Here is a 19,962-nt window from a genome sequence, read left to right on the forward strand (position 1 = left end):
ATCTCACTCTATCCAGCCTAGTAACCCCTATCATACTTCTCAAGACATTTCATCTCAAACACATTCAAACTCCTTCTCTCTTCCTCTCTCATGTTCCATGTTTCTGCCCCATACAATGCTGTTGGCACAATCACTCCTTCATATAACCTCCTCCTAGCATCCATTCTGAGATGTCTATTTCTCATTACACTTTTCAATCCACCAAGGCATAATAATAATAATAAGGTGCATAAAAATTTCATACATACACAACCATTCTCCACTCACCCTTATCCCCTGCCCTCTCCCTTTCTTGTTCAATAATAATAATAATCATACATACACCAAGGCTTTTTTCCCCCTTACAAGGGAGGTAGCCAAAAAGGAAAAGGCATAAAATCATTCCCACCCATTCCATCCCTGAATACACTCCACACCCCTCCACCCTCCCTCTTATCTTAGCACCTCCTGGATGATGGGTCATCCCTGCACCTTGTCCACTGCCCTGGGTCAGAAGCAGTGTCGCAAGACACAGCACATCCACAGCAAGGCTGCTTCATTAAATCGGCAACCCCCCCTCTCTGTCCCTCCATGCATAAAATGAGAAGACAGGGAGAAATCCCTTCGGGCTGCATCAAATTTTGCTCACACATACTACCTCACCCCCAATCCCCTGCCCATTCCACCTCATGGATCACAACATCCATATACAATCATTCTCCATTCACCCGTCTTCTGTCCTCTCCCGTCCTTCCCCAAAGCCCCCTTCACCCCATCCATCCACCTCATCCTAGGACATCCCCTCATGTTCACTCCCTCCACATCTGCCTTCCATACCTCTTTTACTAGTCTTTCTTCACTCATTCTTTCCATGTGTCCAAACCATCCTAATACTCTTTCATCAACCCTATCTCCCAACTCCCTTTCCACCTGTTCTCCTCACCTCATCATTTCTCACTCTATCCAGTCTAGCAACTCCTATCATACTTCTCAGACACCTCATCTCAAACACATTCAAACTCCTCTCTTCCTCTCTTATGTTCCATGTTTCTGCCCCATATAGTGCTGTTGGCACAATCACTCCTTCATACAGTCTCCTCTTAGCATCCATTCCCAAATGTCTATTCCTCATTACACTCTTTAATCCACCAAGGCATTTACTCACTTCTCTCAATCTACATTCTACCTCCACCTTCACTCCACCTTTTCCTGCCACATTTGCACCCAAGTATCTAAAACTATCCACTTCCTCCAGTCGCTCTCCCTTAATGCTCACTTCCAGTCTACTGCCACTTTCACCCCTTGTACATCTCATCACCTTACTTTAACCCACATTTATCTTTAGCTTTCTTCTATCACATACTCTCCCAAACTCTGTCACCAACTTCCTCAGTCCCTCCTCCGATCCTGCCACAAGCGCAGTGTTGTCAGCAAACAACGATACATCCATGTCTTTCAAACAACACCTCACAAACATAAAAAACAAATGCACACCTAGACTTAACGCACTTAAGTCAATCACTGGAACAACATTTGGACAAAACAAAGAAACTAATATAACAATATACAAACAATGCATACGCTCAGTGATGAATTATGCGAGTCCTGCATGGGCTCCTAATCTCAGTGAGACACACCACAACACCCTTCAAATCATACAAAACAAAGCCCTAAAAACAATTACAGGCTGCACAAATACATCACCTACAGACCATTTACACCATGAAACAAAAGTCCTCAAAGTCAAGGACCACCTCGATATGAGAGGCACACAAACACTTGCTGCAGCCACCACAAACACATCACACCCGCTACACTACATACCAGAACACCCACACACACCAAGAAACATTAAAACTACACCCAAAGACCTTTATTACGCACAGATACTCTCTTCTCTTCCTCCACAACCACCAAATACCAGCCTCCGGAAACATATTCATAATCATATCACTCACCGCTCCATTAACACACTGAAAGACAACACACTGCTGCATGCCAGACCCCCTGATATCCACCCTTCTGAATCCTCTCTCCCACGAAAGGACAGAGTCCACTTGGCCAGACTGCGATGCGGTCACCACCCAGCACTTCTAAGCTACCAGAAGAGGCTGGACGACCGTGTTGTGAACAGCTGCCCAGGATGTAACACTTCACCCCATACCATACAACACATAATGGAAGACTGCATTATACACAATCATGCACGCAAACAACACAACATACACTCTATAAAGGATTTGTGGGAAAACCCAGTTTCGGCTGTGGCCTTCCTTGGGGAGACGGGACTGCTCGGACAGACAGTCTAGGGAACGACAACAACAACAACAACAACAGCTGGCTCACCTCCCACTTTTCTCCATTTTCTTTAACCATCTCCAATCCCTGACCCACTACCCTTGCATTTACCTCTCGCACTACCCCATCCATGTATAAGTTGAACAGCCAGGGCGACATAACACATCCTTGACGAAGTCCCACCTTTACCTCGAACCACTCACTCTCTCCATTTCTAATCCTGACAGAAGCTCTACTACTCTCATAAAAACTCTTGACAGCTCCTAGAAGCTTTCCTCCTATCCCATATATCTGCATAACCTCCCATAGTGCCTTTCTGTCTACCCTATCGTAAGCCTTTTCCCGATCCATAAAAGCCCAAAAAACATCCTTCCCCTTTCCTATCGCTTTCTCACATATTTGTCTTACCACAAAGATCTGATCTACACAACCTCTACCCATCCTAAATCCACACTGTTCCTCACCAATTACTCCCTCTGTTCCTCTAATAATAATAATAATAATAATAATAATAATAATAATAATAAAAGTAGTTGTTAATAGACCTGGATGGTCCTTGACAAGTTCAGAGTATTTCAAGTGAAATGAGGCACTGCCAGGATGTATCTAGCTGCAGTCAAAGCTGTTATCTTTGCTCTAAATGCCTGGACTGCTTGGGCAAGTAGCAGTCATCCTTACTTAATTATTACCCATTAGAACTGAACCCTGGTCCATGTTGAAAGAAGGTATATGTGCTATAACATGTAACAACACATGAAGAGTCAAGTCAGAATTTGAGAGTACATAAACTAACAGCTAACACCATCCACTGTAATACACTGGCTTCATTCTTCCCTTGTACCATGAGAATGCAACTGCTACTGGTGACAGAAGTTTGACCTGGCAGTTACATCACTTATGACAAAGGCAATGGCTTCAGTTGAAGCTAAGGACCTCCAAATGTACACCTTTATCTTTTTAACACATAACACATCCCATTATTTAACATCTCCTTCCCTTCCTTGCCCTGCACTACTCCTGTGACCCAACCTACCATATTCCCAAACTCTAACTCACCTTTCCCTTTCAGCTGTTTCACTCATTGCTACATCAATTTTTTTTCTCATGACCCTATTATTAGTGTTCTGGTTGGATTCCTCTTCCCAGTCCTTCATATGCCTTGTCTCTTCACAAGAGAAAACTAAAAAAATACATAGAGGGTACTCCTAGTCCCTTCATTCCACCCCATTTAACTTTCTTAACCCCTTCGTTACCGACCCGTCAACCTTACATAAACAAATGCTTCAAACCGTCGCACGAATGGCTGGAGCCTTATGTTTGTAAACACAGACACTTGCCACCACGTGGGTAGAAATAACCCAGAAACCGAGGCCTTGAGAGCCCTCAATACACACAGCTTATAACTGTGACACGTGCGTGTCATGGGGAGCACACTCGGTTCCTGGCGGGTGCACTCAGCCGTGACACGCAGGTGTCACAAAACACACATCCAGTACTCAAGGGGTTAATGATAAGTATGGGAATAAGGGGACCAGAAAATAAAGAGGAGAAGCCTTACACAAGGTAAAGCATAGATTTGAGGAGACAGCTAAAAGGAGGGGAACCATTAGTAAATTTGTCTCATTCCTTTATGAGATCAAATTATTTTCTACCCACTTAAGAAGGCCAATAGTCTTTACAATGTAACAAGACACAGCACATACACATAAGGGCCCCACTGCTTCATTTACATGGCAACCTCCCCCCCTACACACACACGAACATAAACATAGAAAAGAAGAGGAATCTCTCTGGGCTGCATCAACTTGTCCATTCACAACGATTCTCAACTCATACCTTTCTCTTGCCTTTCCTTTCCCTCCTCATCAAACATTCCTGTTAATATATTAAATCAATTAATCAATCAATCAACAAGCTTTCCAAAATGATAGGTACTCACAGTCTTTGGTGAAAATGAGGCCAAAGTTGGTTTGGGAGACTCTTGCAAGTACTTAAATTCAGGAGAGTCTTTCTTCTTTTTGACAGAAGATGTCATCTTTTGGCATTCTTCAACCTTCTTTGCTGCTGGTGCTGCCTCGAATTTGGAGAACTTCTCAGTCAATCCCACTTTGCTACTCTTCTTGATATCTGCTAGCATTGAATCAATTAAAATTAATTTGTTAATGGAGAGGGAGAGAAAAAGAAAGAGAGAGGGGGGGAGGGGGAGATAACATAAGAATGAAAGTGACTGCAAGAGACCATAAGGCCTACACTAGGCAAATCCATGTCCATTACAACCTATCATCCCCATCCATAAAGTTATCTAACCTTCTCTTTTCTCTATCAACCAATAGTTCTGGCACTCAATACAGGGTAACTAAGTCTATTCCATTTGTTCACCACTTTATTGATAAACCACTTCTTACCTATTTTCTTCTTATATCTAAATTTGTCCAATTTAAATCCATTACTGTTTGGCCTACCCTGCTGTCTTCATATGATGACCTTGTCTGCATCACTCTTATTAAAGCCCATTGACCCATTGGTATAGCTCTATTAGATCATCCCACACTCTTGTCTTTCCAGTGTAAATTACGGTGCCTAAGCCTGTCTTCATAAGGGAAATTTCTGAGACCATGCATCATTTTGGTCATACTCCTCTATACTGATTCTAGTGAATTAATATCCATTCTATAGGATGGAGACCAAAATTGTACCACATAGCCAAAGATGGGTCTAACAAACACCAGTTTGATTACTACATCTGCACTTTTGTTTGTAACCATCCTAACAATAAAGCCTAATTCCCTGTTAACTCTGTTCCTGGTGCAATTTTCTGGATTTAAAGCCAGGACTCACTAGCACTCCCATGTCTTTCTAACAGAGTGAGGGAGGAGGGGGGGGGATTGAAATGGAAGGTGAACTCACCTGGATTGAGCTTGTCCCCTTTCCCAGGTCGTGTCCTTAGCAATTCCAACAGGTCATCTTCCACGATCTGTTTAGTGTTCAGCTGTTCTGCCTGAAAGCAGAATGGCAAAAATTGATATACATGCAAATATATCTAAGATCTGATGACATTTTAGGAATTTTAGGTTATAAATGTGGTGCCTGCAATACAAAGGACAACAATAACATCTGTACCAAGAGGCTTCTTTCCTTCATAAGGGAGGGAGCCAGCCAAGGAATACAGCTACCCTCCCCCACTCTCCCTCTCATACACACACACACACAATGGCTTAGAAATAGGGAGGAGAAACAAGGTGGAGGAGTCATGTTCTTGGTTAAGAAAAACTTAAATGCAACAAAAGTTGCATATGGAGTGAACAGGGTAGAGATGATCACAATAAAAGTGGAAGACAATGACATGAAAAGCAGAAAATTTGCAGTGATTCATGTGCTCCCAAAAACAGGGTCTCTGACAGACAAAGACCACTTAAAAATGTTAAATGATACTAAATCTTCATTAGACAAGATGCCGATGGATGGAAGTAATGTAATACTCATGGGAGACTTTAATTGCAAAGAAATATGTTGGGAAGTGATGACAGTGAAAGGTGAAGATTACTGGGAATTGTATTCCTTGGCATGACCATGGAACATACAATGACACAATGGGTGAAGGAGAGCACTAGATTTAGAAATAATGAAGAACCATCAAGACTAGATCTAATATTTATGTCAGAGCCAGAAATAGTAGACAAAATTGATTACAAGACACCAATTGCAAAGTGACCATATACTACTAAAGTTGGAATTAAAAGAGGAAATATAAAGAGAAATGAGAAACACAGAAAGGGCAGACTGATGTATGGCAAAGTGGACTTTGAGAAACTTAAGAAATTGTATCTTGAAGCAAGCTGGGAAAAATTCTACAAAGATGAAACACAAGTGGAAGAAAAATGGATGATTCTGATGAAGATTTATAAAGGAGTGGAAAAATATGTACCAAAGCAAAAACAAGAAAGGATGTAAATAAAGTTCTGGTTTAATAGAAGGTGCAAGGAAAGGAAATATAGAAGAGACAAAGCTTGGAAGAGATGGAGAAAAGACAAGAAACACCTAAAGTGGCAATCATATGTTAACCAAAGGAACAATTACATAAAAATACATAGGGAAGAAAAGTGTAAATATGAGAAAGACATAATAGATAAATGTAAAGATCAGCCAAAACTATTCTATTGATATGTAAATGGGAAACTGAAAAACAAGCAGGAAATAGTGAAACTACGCCAAGGGAACACCGGATACACAGAAGGTACTGTATTGGAGGAAGTTACGTGCAAAAATTTTTAAGTTGGTTTTCACTGGAGACAAAATACAACAGGTTGAAGGGAGTGAACGGTAATCCCCACCCCATGAAGGAAATAACACGGAAAGAAATAATGGATCACACAATGAACCTCGATGTCAGAAAATCACACGGCCTGGATGGAATAGCAAATTGGATATAAAAAGAATATAAATAAGAACTAGTAGACAAAATATACAACATAATATGTTGCTCGCTCAAAGAAGGAAAAATGCCACAAGACTGGAAAAATGCTGATATTGTACCAATCTATAAAGGAGGAAATAAAGAAGACCCAACAAATTACAGACTGGTTTCCCTTACAAGCACAGTAGCACAAAGCTGCCAAAAACTTATAAAAAGTAGATGGGTAAAACATCTGGAGGAGAATGATATACTAAATCCAAGACAATTTGGATTCGGACAGGGAAGATCGTGCACCATATATTTGATCTGTTTTTACTCAAAGGTACTAGACATAATACAGGAAAGGGACGGGTGGGCCAATCGCGTTTTCCTAGATCTACTAAAAGCTTTTGATAAAGTCCCTCACAATTTTTTTTTAAGATGGAAACTATAGGTTACAAGGTAAACTACTGAAGTGGATGGAGGATTTTTGCATGGAAGAAAAATGAGGGTAGTGCTCAGAGAGAAGACTTCTACTTGGGAAGAGGTAATTAGTGGAGTAAGTTTAGTGCTGGCTCCAATAATGTTTGCCATTTATATGAATGACATGGATGAGGGAGTGGAATGTTATATGAGCTTCTTTGCAAATGATACAAAACTGAGGAGAGAAGAGGTGACTTGTTGACCATCTATAGAATTATGAAGGGCATGGAAGTCCTTGACAGAGAAGACTTACTAAATTGGGATGAGAGAAAGAAAATAGGACATGGAAAGAAGCTTAAAAAGTACAATCATAGAAGGGACCTGAAAAAGAACAGCTTTTCCCACTTGTGGTAGATATATGGAACACCTTGGATGAAAAAACAGTGTGTGCAAAAACCATACAAGAATTTAAGAGCAAACTAGATATGGAGAGATACAAAGACGGGACACCACAAGCTTAGTTCCCCTTTCCTGTAAGATACAACTAGGTAAATACACACACACACACACACATACCAGATATAGAAATAATGAAGAAATAATGAAATACAGTCGAGACTAGACTTAATATTTATGTTGGAGCCTGAAATTGTGGTTAAAATGGAATACAAGACACCAATTGGGAAGAGTGACCAATTAGATATTCAATAATATTTAGATAAATTACAGCAATGGTCTGAAAAGTGGCTAATGAAATTTAACACAAGTAAATGCAAGGTTATGCACATAGGTAAAAATAACAATAGGTACGATTACAAGTTATTTGGAAATTCGTTAACAAAAGTGGGTAGTGAAAAGGATCTCGGAGTAATTATCAGTAATGATCTCAAATAATTTAAGCAGTGCATTTCTGCCTCAGAGAAAGCAAACAAGATTCTAGGACTAACTGCACCATCTTTTGATTTTAACATTCCATCTGTCATTAATAAGCTATATAAATCGTTAGTTCATCCACATTTGGAATATGCTCTCTCTGCATGGTCACCGAATCTTATTAGACATTGACAGATTGTAAAATGTACAATGGCAAGCCACAAAATTGATTCCAAATATCAAAAATAAATCACATGAAAATAGACTAAAACATATGCATCCGTTTTCCCTAGAAAAGCATAGACTCAGAGGTGGCTTGATAAAGGTCTTCAAGATTCTAAAGGGAATTGACAACATCAAAAGTGACGAAATTTTCACAAAGAGAATCCGACGAGAAATAATGGTCTCAAACTGTCGGAGAATAGATTTAATTTGGAACTGGGTAGAAACAACTTTGCCAACCATGTCGTTAATGAATGGAATAAACTTCCTGCAGAGGCATTGCAATGTAGTTTAGTTTGAAGCTTTTAGTTTAGATAAACACCTAAGTAAGATGCTGTAATGCCTGCCATCTATTTTATATTATTTATTTGTTTGTTCTTATTTGTCTGTTTATTATTATTTGCTTGATTTTCATTTATTATCTGTCAATTTATTATTATTTACTATTTACCTGTTTATCATTTAGCTATACCTATGCATTTATTTATTCTACTATTATTTACATGATTATATTTTCTATTTATTATTATAATTATTTTTCGCATCCGACCTAGTTATGGACCAAAAGGTCTCCTGTTGGCATGGATCTCCTATGTAATCCTTTGTAATACTAATCGAGTTTGAACTAAAAGAGGAAATCTATTTGGGAAGAAATGAGAAACACAGAAAGGGAAGACTAATGTAAAACAAAACGGATTCAGAGAAATTCAGAAAATTCTTTCAAAAAGTGAACTGGGAAAACTTCTTTAATGAAGAAACAAAGATGGAAGAGTAATGGAAGATATTAAAAGAAATCTACAATGAAGGAATAGATAAACATGTACCAAAACAAAAACATAAAAAGGTGTACATTAAATGCTGGTACAACAAAAAATGCAGCAAGGCAAAAGATAGAAGAAACAAAGCTTGGAAAAGATGGAAAAATTAAAAAACTGGGTAAGTGGCAAATATACATCAAACTAAGAAATGAATATGTAAAAATACGCAGGGAAGACAAAATAATCTATGAAAAAGACATAATAGACAAATGTAAGGATCAACCTAAATTATTCTACAGATATGTAAATGGTAAATTAAAAAATAAACAGGAAATAGTGAAACTGTGTCAAGGGAATGCGGAATATATAGATGTAGAAATGGCTGAAATTATGAACAAACATTTTAAATCTGTATTCACAAATGAAAATACACACAATTGGGATGAAGGAAAGGGAGAAAGATCCCCCCTCCAATGAAAGAAATAATTGTGACACAGAAAGAAATAAGGGACCAAATAATAAACCTTGATGTCAGAAAATCACACAGCCCAGATGCAATTGCAAATTGGATACTAAAAGAATGTATAGATGAACTAACAGACAAAATATATAAGATAATAGATTGCTCACTCAAAGAAGGAAAGGTACCACAAGATTGGAAAAATGCAAATATTGTACCAATATATAAAGGGGGAGATAAAGAAGACCCAACAAACTATAGACCAGTCTCCCTTACAAGCACAATAGCTAAAATATGTGAAAAAGTTATCAAAAGTAGATGGACTAAACATCTGGAAGAAAACAATATACTGAATCCAAAACAATTTGGCTTTAGACAAGGAAGATCATGTGCCACAAACTTGATTTGTTTTTATTCAAGATTAATAGATATAATGCAAGAAAGGGACAGATGGGCAGATTGTGCTTTCCTGGATTTACAAAAGGCATTTGATAAAGTACCACACAAAAAGCTATTAAGAAAACTCGAAATAACAGGAGGTGTATAAGGAAATTTATTGAAATGGATGGAAGATTTCTTGCATGGGAGAAAAATGAAAGTGGTGCTTAGAGATAAAAACTCAACCTGGGAAGAAATAAGTGGAGTCCCACAGGGTTCAGTATTGGCTCCAATAATGTTTGCTATATATATGACATGGATGAAAGTGTAGAATGTTATATGAACTTTGCAGACAATGCAGAACTACTAAAGTAAATAAGTGCACAAAAAGACTGTGAATCGCTACTGAGAGACCTGGACAAAGTCTGGGAATGGAGCCAAAAGTGGGAAGTGAACTTCAACATTAAGAAATGTAGTATAATAGAATTTAGAATATATATATATATATATATATATATATATCAGGACAATATAAAATTGGTACAAAGGAAGTAAAGAAAGTTAGTTCCAAAAAGGACCTAGGAGAAATTATCACCAAAGATATGTCCCCAGAGAAGCATATAAACAAAATAGTCAGAGAAACCTACAATTTACTAAGATCAGTAAAGGTGGCTTTTAATTACTTGGATGAAGTAATGGTTAAAAAAGTATTAGTTACACTGATAAGACCATGATTGGAGTACGCTGTGACACTATGGACACTCGGTACAAAAAAGAACATAAGGAAATTAGAAAGAATCCAAAGACCAATGACAAAGATGGCCCCAACACTTTCAAAATTGACATACAAACAAAGATTGTCTAAACTGGAACTACCAACCCTGAAACAAAGAAGAGAAAGAGGAGATCTATTGGCCATTTACAGAATTATGAGAGGGAGGAGGGTGGAGGGGAGTGGAATATATGGGAAATGAAATTGGTGGGAGTGATTTCTATGCCTTTCTCTTTTTGGCTACCCCCCGTGTAAAGGGAAAAAGCCTTTGGTATATGTATGTATGGATGGATGGGAGTCCTTGAGAGAGAAGATTGATTAAATTGGGATAAAAGAAAAGCAAGGTGACATGAAAAGAAACTCAAAACGGACAGTTATAGAAGAGATCTGGAGGAGAGAGAGAGAGAGAGAGAGAGAGAGAGAGAGAGAGAGAGAGAGAGAGAGTAGTGGATGTCTGGAACAAATTGGACGAAACAACAGTGGATGAAAACACCATACAAAAATTTATGAACAAACTAGATATTGAGAGATACAATGATGGGTCACTACGAGCATAGCTCCCCTTCCTGTATAATACAAATAGGTAAACACACAAACACACAAGAAGTGGGCAGTGGACTTCAACATTAAGAAATGTAGTATTATAGAATTTGGAAAATGAAAAGAGAGTACATACATACTTATACCAAAGGCTTTTTCCCCCTACATGGGGGGGGGGGAGGTTGCCAAAATAAAAAGGCATAGAAACCATTCCCACCCATTTCATTTCCTATATATTCCACTCCCCACCACCCTTCCTCTTATCTTGGCGCCTCCTGGATGACGGGTCATCCCTGCATCCTGTCCACTGCCCTGGGTCAGAAGCAGTGTTGCAAGACACAGCACATCCACAGCAAGGCCGCTTCATAAATTCGGCAACCCTCTCTCTCCATCCCCCCATGCAGGAAAGGAGAAGATGGGGAGAAATCCCTTCGGGCTGCGTCCATTTTATTTTCATACATACTTCCTCACCCCCCACCCACTCCCCCTCAGGCATCACAGCATCATCTATACACAACCCCTCTCCATTCACCCCTACCTTCTGTCCTCTCCTGTTCTTCCTCCACAGACATTCCTCTCTCTTGTAATGCCCCTTTCACCTCATCCATCCATCTCATCCTAGGACGCCCCTTCATATTCACTCCTTCCACCTCTACCTTCCACACCTCTTTTACTAATCTTTCTTCATTCATTCATTCTTTCCATGTGTTCAAACCATCCTAATACCCTTTCATCAATCCTATCTCCCAGTTCCCTTCCCACCCCTGTTCTCCTCCTCATCTAGCCTAGTAACCCCTATCATACTTCTCAGACATTTCATCTCAAACACATTCAAACTCCAATCTCTTCCTCTCTCATGTTCCATGTTTCTGCCCTGTGCAATGCTGTTGGCACAATCACTCCTTCATATAACCTCATCTTAGCATCCATTCCGAGATGTCCATTTCTCATTACACTTTTCAATCCACCAAGGTGTTTACTCGCTTCTCTCAATCTACATTCTACCTCCACTCCCACTCCTCCCTTTCCTGCCACATTCGCACCCAAGTATCTAAAACTATCCACTTCCTCCAGTCTTTTACCCTTAATGATCACTTCCAGCCTGCTGTCACTCTCTCCCCTTGTACATCTCATCACCTTACTTTTACCCACATTCATCTTCAACTTCCTTCTTTCACACACCATCTCAAACCCTGTCACTAACTTCTTCAATCCCTCCTCTGATCCTGCTACAAGCGCAGTGTCATCAGCAAACAACAACTGCCTCACCTCCAACTTTTCTCCATTTTCTTTAATCATCTCCAACCCCTAACCCACTACCCTTGCATTCACCTATCACACCACCCCATCCATGTAAAGATTGAACAGCCAGGGTGAAATAACACATCCCTGACGAAGTCCCATTTTTACCCCAAACCATTCACTCTCTCCATTTCTAATCCTAACACAAGCTCTACTACTCTCGTAAAAACTCTTGACTGCTCTTAACCTCTTCACTCCGGGCCAAAATCTCGCGGGCAGCATTAGCTGCCAGACGTACGATGTGTCGTAATAATACTCGCATCATAAAATATAGTCACCGCTTATATCGATCGTTCTCTCCTTCACCCGTGAATTTTAATAACCATAGAAAATGTGATTAAGACAGTTTAGAGAGTATGTCATTACACAGGGGCAACTACAATATAATCAAGACGCCGATATGGCAGCCTCGCATATCCACCTGCTCCTCATGCCGCCTACGATGCGGCACCGTATGGAAGGGGTTAACAGATTTCCTCCTATCCCATATATCTGCAATACCTCCAATAGTGCCTTCCAGTCTATCCTGTCGTAAGCCTTTTCCAAATCCATAAAAGCCCAAAAAACATCCTTACCTTTTCCTATAGCTTTCTCACATATCTGTCTTACCACAAAAATCTGATCTACACAACCCCTACCTGTCCTAAACCCACACTGTTCCTCACCAATTACTCCCTCTGTTCCTCTCCTAATCCTCTCAATCAAGATCCTCCCATAAGCCTTCCCAACTACACTCAACAAGCTGATCCCTCTGAAACTACTACACTCACACTTGTTCCCCTTTCCCTTGTAAAGTGGACCTATACAGGCACTCCTCCAGTTCTCCGGCACTCTACCCTCTCTTAAACAAACATTAAACAACTTCTCCAGCCAGTCCACCATAACTGTACCTCCTTTCTTCAGACATTCTGCATGGCATCCATCCAGACCACGTGCCTTACCTGCTCTCATCATCTTAACAGCTGCTTTCACTTCATCCTTCCCTATTTCTCCTCCATTTTCTTCACTCATCACTCTCATTTTCTTAGCGCTTCCCACTGCAACTACCTTTCCCTCCCTATCCTTCACATTTAGCAACTCCCTAAAATACTCTGCCCACCTTCCTCTCACTGCCTTCTCTTCCATTATCATCTCTCCATCTGCACCTTTTACCTTTTTTTCTCTACTTGATTTGTCTCCTCTTTCTCTTTTAATTTCCTTCCAAAACATCTTTTTATTGCTTTCAAAATTTTGTCATACTCTCACCCCATTTCACATCTGCTCTCCTCTTTGCTTCCTTTACCTTATGCTTAACTTCCCTTCTCTTTACTTTGTACCTCTCATCCGATTCCCTCATCCTAATTTGTAGCCAATCTATGAATGCCTGCTTCCTCATCCCACCACTCACTACCCTTCCTTCTATTTCCTCCCGCCCTCTTGTTCCACACATCATCTTTGCACACCTTATGACTCCCTCCTTGAACCATCCCCATTCCTCCTCCACTTCTAGTTCTACTCTATCCTTTACTCCCTCCCACTCCTCTTTCAGCTTCTTCTTATTCTCATTTTTTTTTCTCATTTAAGCAGTTCACTCTAAGTACCTCTCTACCTTCTGCCCTTTTCCTCTTTCTCCACCTATTCTCCACTCTCAATTTACCTTCCACCAGAAAATGATCTGATATTCCCCCACTCTCTCCCCTTAGAACATGTACATCTTTAACTCTTCCTACCATACTCCTGGTCACCAATATATAGTCCATTAATGCTCTATCTGCCACCCTTCCATCCACCACCCTCTCCCATGTGTACTTATGCTTGACTTCTAAACACTGTATTTGCTATCATCAACTCTCTTGCAAGACAGATCTCCATCATTTCTCCACCACGATTTTTACCTGGAACTCCATACTTCCCAATCACTCTGTCTATTGGTTCATTTCCTACCCTAGCATTAAGGTCTCCCAATACAACTACATTGACATTTCTCCCTAATCCCTCTATGCACTCATTTATATCTACCCAAAAAGTCTCCCTTTCCTCTACGCTCTTCTCACTACCAGGTCCATACGCACTTACGAAAACCCACATCTCCCTTCCCAGCTTCACTTTCATCCACATCTACCTTGATGAAACCTCCTTCCACTCCACTACCCGCTTAGACATAGTATAGTATAGCCACCCCTTCTCTCCCTTGTCCCCTCTTCACTCCTGAGTACCTCCCAGCTACACTCCCAAACTCACAGTTGCCCTTTCCTTTCATTTTAGTTTCACTCAAAGCCAGCACATCCATCTTTCTTCTCACAAACGTACTGCCTATCTCTTCCCTTTTACTCTCATCTGTACCACATCCACGCACATTAAAAGACCCAAACCTTAGGGTGCTGGTTGGAAAACTCCCAGACCCTCTTATGCCTTTTCTTCTTTTTTTAGGAATGTCGCCTTTTGGGGCTACAGGTAGTACGACTCCTAATCCCATCCCCGTCCCGTTTTTGTCGACCTTTATGACTCAAGTGGAAATACTTGGTGGTAGCATTCTCTTCCCCCACAACAGGGTCTGCAAAAAAAAGGATATGAATATTCAGAGAAATGGTACAGGACAGTAACAAGGGGTTGGGAGACAGCATAACAGAGGGATAGTCGTAGTATAAAAGTGTCATTTCTCTATGATGACATCAAAACCTACAATCTATTAAGATCAATAAAAGTGTCTTTTAATTACTTGGATGAGGTAATGGTAATGAGAATACTAGTCACACTGATAAGACATGATTGGAGTATGCAGTGACACTATGGACACCCAGTAGTAAGGAAAATAGAAAGAATCCAAAGAGCAATGACAAAGATGGCCCCCAACACTTTCAAAACTGACATAGGAGCAAAGACTGTCTAAACTGGAACTATCAACCCTGGAACAAAGAGAAAGAGGTGATCTGTTGGCCATTTGATAGAGAAGACTTATTAAATTGGGATAGAAGAAAAACAAGGGGAGATGAAAAGAAACCCAAAGAGGACAGTTATAGAGAGATCTGGAGAGGGAGAGGGAGAGGGAGAGGGAGAGAGAGAGGAGAGAAAAAAAAAAAAAAAAAAACTTTCCACACAGATTGGTGGATATCTGGAACAAATTGGATGAAACAATAGTGTGTGCAAACACCATATATGAATTCAAGAACAAACTAGATGTTGCAAGATACAAATCTTACCTCTTGAGTGTGTGTGTGTGAGGGAGAGAGGGAGAGAGAGAGAGAGAGAGAGAGAGAGAGAGAGAGAGAGAGAGAGAGAGAGAGAGAGAGTGTGTGTGTGTGTGTGGGCGGGGGGGGTTGCTGCTGCTTCTTGATTCATCTCCCCCCTAGACTTTGGGGTGGGGTGTGCAGGCACCAATGCACCCACACCAGTCACTCTAAGTAACATGAATTCAAATGGAGTGTCAGTTAAGTCACCTACCTTCTTAAGCTTACTTTGTCCTGGATCGTCCCCCACCAAGAGATAGGATGTGTTCCGTGAGACGCTAGTGGTTACCTTCCCTCCATATCTTTTGATGATCTCGGCTGCCTCCTCCCGGTCGAGACTTTCCATCACGCCGGTGATAACAAAGGTGAGACCTTCTAGGCACCCTGGCTCACCCTTTCAGACAAAGCATTCACACTTGTGATCAAACCATTCAGTGGTACCTTGGGACTTGAGTGTCCAAAGTCGAACAACTTGGGATCCAAATAATTACTTTAACAATTTTATTAGCACATGACAAGAAAGTTTGGACTCCTACTAGTCTTGATTTATAATTGTTATGCATCACTTGCAACACAAGTAAATATGGAACATCTTTTAAAAATGAAAAAGTGTATGCTTGGGGAGTATAGATGATTTACTTATCTCCAGTATTCATAAAATTCTCTTAAACTTATACATACATACATATACCAAGGCTTTTTCCCCCTTACTAGGGAGGTAGCCAAAAAGGAAAAGGCATAAAATCATTCCCACCTGTTCCATCCCCGAAAACACTCCACACCCCTCCACCCTCCCTCCCATCTTAGCACCTCCTAGATGACGGGTCATCCCTGCACCCTGTCCACTGCCCTGGGTCAGAAGCAGTGTCGCAGGACACAGCACATCCACAGCAAGGCCGCTTCATTAAATCGGCGACCCCCCCCTCTCCGTCCCCCCATATAAAGGAGAGGACGGGGAGAAATCCCTTCAGGCTGCATCAAAATTTGCTCACACATACTACCTCACCCCCCAGCCATTCCACCTTATGTATCACAGCATCATCCATATACAGGTAATCCTCGTTTTACGCGGGTTCACATTACGCGATTTCACATTAAAGCGGTGTCCAAAACTAGGGGGTATTCCTCACATTACACAAATTCCTCAGAGTAACGCGAAATCCGGAAAGTTAAAATACGCGGGCTGCGATTTAGTTCCGTAAGGCAGCCGCTAGGTGACGCTAGCTGATTCCAGCCTCCGCATCCCTCTCGCCACCAAGCTCATTGTTTACCAACGCTTCGTTGTGTCAGCATCTCTGTGTTCATCAAATCATCAGTGTTCTTGTTTACCATGGCTCCCAAGCGCCCAGCGACATTTCCAGCCTGTGATGGTAGGCAGAAGAAAGCAAGGAAGACATTGACATTGGAGCAAAAGCTGGAAGTTCTGGACAGGTTAGATAAAGGGCAGAGAAACAATGTGATTGTGGCGGCAATGGGCCTCAGCGAGTCTACGGTGAGGACCATAAAACAAAACTCCACCAAGATTCGTGAAGCTGCCAAATCAGGAACGCCTCTACAAGCTAACAAGTCATCATATTCTCGCCCTATGGAGATGGAAAGGATGGAGAAGATGCTTGCAACTTGGATTGAGCATCAAAATAAGACTCGTGTGCCGGTTAGCTTGGCGCTGATTAAGGTGAAGGCGCTGTCTATTTATGACAGCATTGAAGGGGACAAGAAGCCTTTTTCTGCCAGCAACGGGTGGTTTAATAAATTTCAAAAAAGGCACAGTTTTCATAATTTGAAGTTGGTTGGGGAAGCTTCTTCAGCTGATGCTCGAGCTGCAGCCGAATTCCCAGAAGAGCTCAAGAAAATTATAGAAGACGGGAATTATTCATCAAAGCAAGTGTTCAACATCGACGAAACCGGCCTCTATTGGAAGAAACTACCCAACCGCACCTACATCTCCAAAGAGGAAGCTTCTGCCCCCGGATTCAAGGCATCTAAGGACCGCTTAACGCTGCTGTTGGGGGCCAATGCAGAGGGCGACTACAAACTCAAGCCAGCACTTGTGTATCACTCAGAGAATCCTCGAGCCCTCAAGGTAAGAGTTGTAAAACTAACCTTATTCCATGTTACCATTTTCTATGCAAAAGATTGTGCGAATGAATTTTTTAGACCGTATAAAATCTTACGTTTCTTTTTTTTTGGCCAGGGTTACGACAAGGCCTTTCTGCCAGTGTACTGGTACGCCAACTCGAAGGGCTGGATGACTGGGACAGTGTTTGGCGATTATTTCAAGAATAAACTGCACAGGGAGCTGGAGGTGTACTGCAACAAAGAAAACATCCCCTTCAAGATCTTGTTGATTGTGGACAACGCGCCAAGTCACCCAGCATACCTGGCCGATATCAGCAACAACATCAAGATCGTGTTTTTAACCGCCAAACACGACCTCGCTCATCCATCCTTGTGACCAAGGGATAATCTCGACATTCAAGGCGTATTATCTACGTTCAACATTGGCGAACCTTGTGAAAGTGACGGAGCAACAAAACATCTCAGTCCGTGATTATTGGCGGCAGTTCACGGTAAAAGATGCTCTAACCTTCATCAAGGATTCGTGGAGTGAAGTGCCAACATCATGCTGCAATGGAGTCTGGAAAAAATTGTGTCCTCAATTCGTCCACGACTTCAAAGGATACAGCATAGACGACAATGTAGCCAAGGCCAACGTTAAAAGTCTGCGTCTAACACAGCAAGTTGGCTTCGAGGATTTGGAAGAGGAGGACATCGACAACTTGCTTCAGTCTCACACACAAGAGCTCTCCAATGAAGATTTGTTTGACATCGAGAAAGAGAGAGTGAAAATGATGGAGGAGAAAGAGGAAGCAGCAGCAGCAGCAGCATCACCAGGACCACAGCGAGCCCTCACAGCTGCCAACTTGTCTGAGTGTATGGACTCGTTGATGCATGCAATGAGGGTCATAGAGGAGAATGATCCTAATGTCGAGAGGAGCAGCACCATCATACGACGTGTGATGGAGAACATGGCTTGCTATAATGCTATGTTAAAAGAAAAACAACAAAAGACAAAACAACAGCCGATCACAAACTTCTTCCGACAACGCACACCAAGTCAGCTAACCAGCGAATCGGAGACAGGCACCGAATCGGAGATGGACGCTCCCGATGACCCTGCCGCCCCTGCCTCACCACAAACATCACACACACACACCGAGTCCGATATAGCGCGCAGTGACACGTCAGGGGGTGAAGCCTAGTTAGGAATCTACAATAGTACACAGCGAGCGGTGAGTGTTGTGTTGTTGTCAGTATGGAAACGTGTGAGAGCAACATCTCAGCTTGCGGGATGGTTTCCTGACCCATGATTTTTTTCATTGTCCAAGGGTAATTTTATTTTCATAAAAGTAAAATAAAAATGAATGTAGAAAAAAACTTGAAAGAAATTTATTCATCCTTGAATCGCAATAAGCTGCCGCTACAACAACAACAACAGCGTGCAGATCAGCAGAGGGACGCTACTTATCAAGGCGTAAAGGCCAATTAACCCGTGATCCCATATGTGGTGGTAAATCAACAACAACAAGGCAGGTCAGAGGTTATATGCTTAGCTCGTGGCTCAGCTGCAGGAAGGATTATGGTATTGGAAACACTTGTAACAGCAAAGTAGTGAGTTTAATTCCTCACATTACGCGAAATTCACATTACGCGCTGCCTTTTGGAACGCATCTAGCGCGTAAAGTGAGGACTACCTGTACAACCATTCTCCATTCACCGTCGTCTTCTGTCCTCTCCCGTCCTTCTTAAACAGACATTCCCCTCTTCCCCAAAGCCCCCTTCACCCCATCCATCCATCTCATCCTAGGACGTCCCCTCATGTTCACTCCCTCCACATCTGCCTTCCATACCTCTTTTACTAGTCTTTCTTCACTCATTCTTTCCATGTGTCCAAACCATCCTAATACTCTTTCATCAACCCTATCTCCCAGCTCCCTTTCCACCCCTGTTCTCCTCCTCACCTCCTCATTTCTCACTCTATCCAGCCTAGTAACCCCCATCATACTTCTCAGACACTTCATCTCAAACACATTCAAGCTCCTTCTCTCTTCCTCTCTTATGTTCCATGTTTCTGCTCCATACAGTGCTGTTGGCACAATCACTCCTTCATACAGTCTCCTCTTAGCATCCATTCCCAAATTTCTATTCCTCATTACACTTTTTAATCCACCAAGGCATTTACTCGCTTCTCTCAATCTACATTCTACCTCCACCTTTACTCCACCTTTTTCCTGCCACATTTGCACCCAAATATCTAAAACTATCCACTTCCTCCAGTTGCTCTCCCTTAATGCTCA

At 41.5% G+C, this 19,962-nt stretch overlaps 1 protein-coding gene across 2 annotated transcripts in view; it reads right to left on the reverse strand.

Moving 5' to 3' along the window:
• The window catches only part of Gnf1 (germ line transcription factor 1), a 76,368-nt gene that overhangs the window by 40,428 nt on the left and 15,978 nt on the right, over positions 1-19,962 (reverse strand). Inside the window, exons 6-8 of one of the 2 annotated variants that reach the window (XM_076184891.1) lie at positions 15,819-15,998; positions 5,185-5,275; positions 4,217-4,404 (exon numbers count right to left, since the gene is read on the reverse strand). In XM_076184891.1, coding sequence (XP_076041006.1) covers positions 4,217-4,404; positions 5,185-5,275; positions 15,819-15,998 — 459 coding nt within the window. Of the gene's footprint in view, positions 1-4,216; positions 4,408-5,184; positions 5,276-15,818; positions 15,999-19,962 lie in introns of both variants that reach the window. The other variant, XM_076184889.1, reaches the window with a different exon arrangement.

The sequence above is a fragment of the Oratosquilla oratoria genome, chromosome 5, assembly GCF_046742065.1.
Source record: "Oratosquilla oratoria isolate Oo_2021 chromosome 5, ASM4674206v1, whole genome shotgun sequence".
NCBI classification, from domain to species: Eukaryota; Metazoa; Arthropoda; class Malacostraca; order Stomatopoda; family Squillidae; genus Oratosquilla; species Oratosquilla oratoria.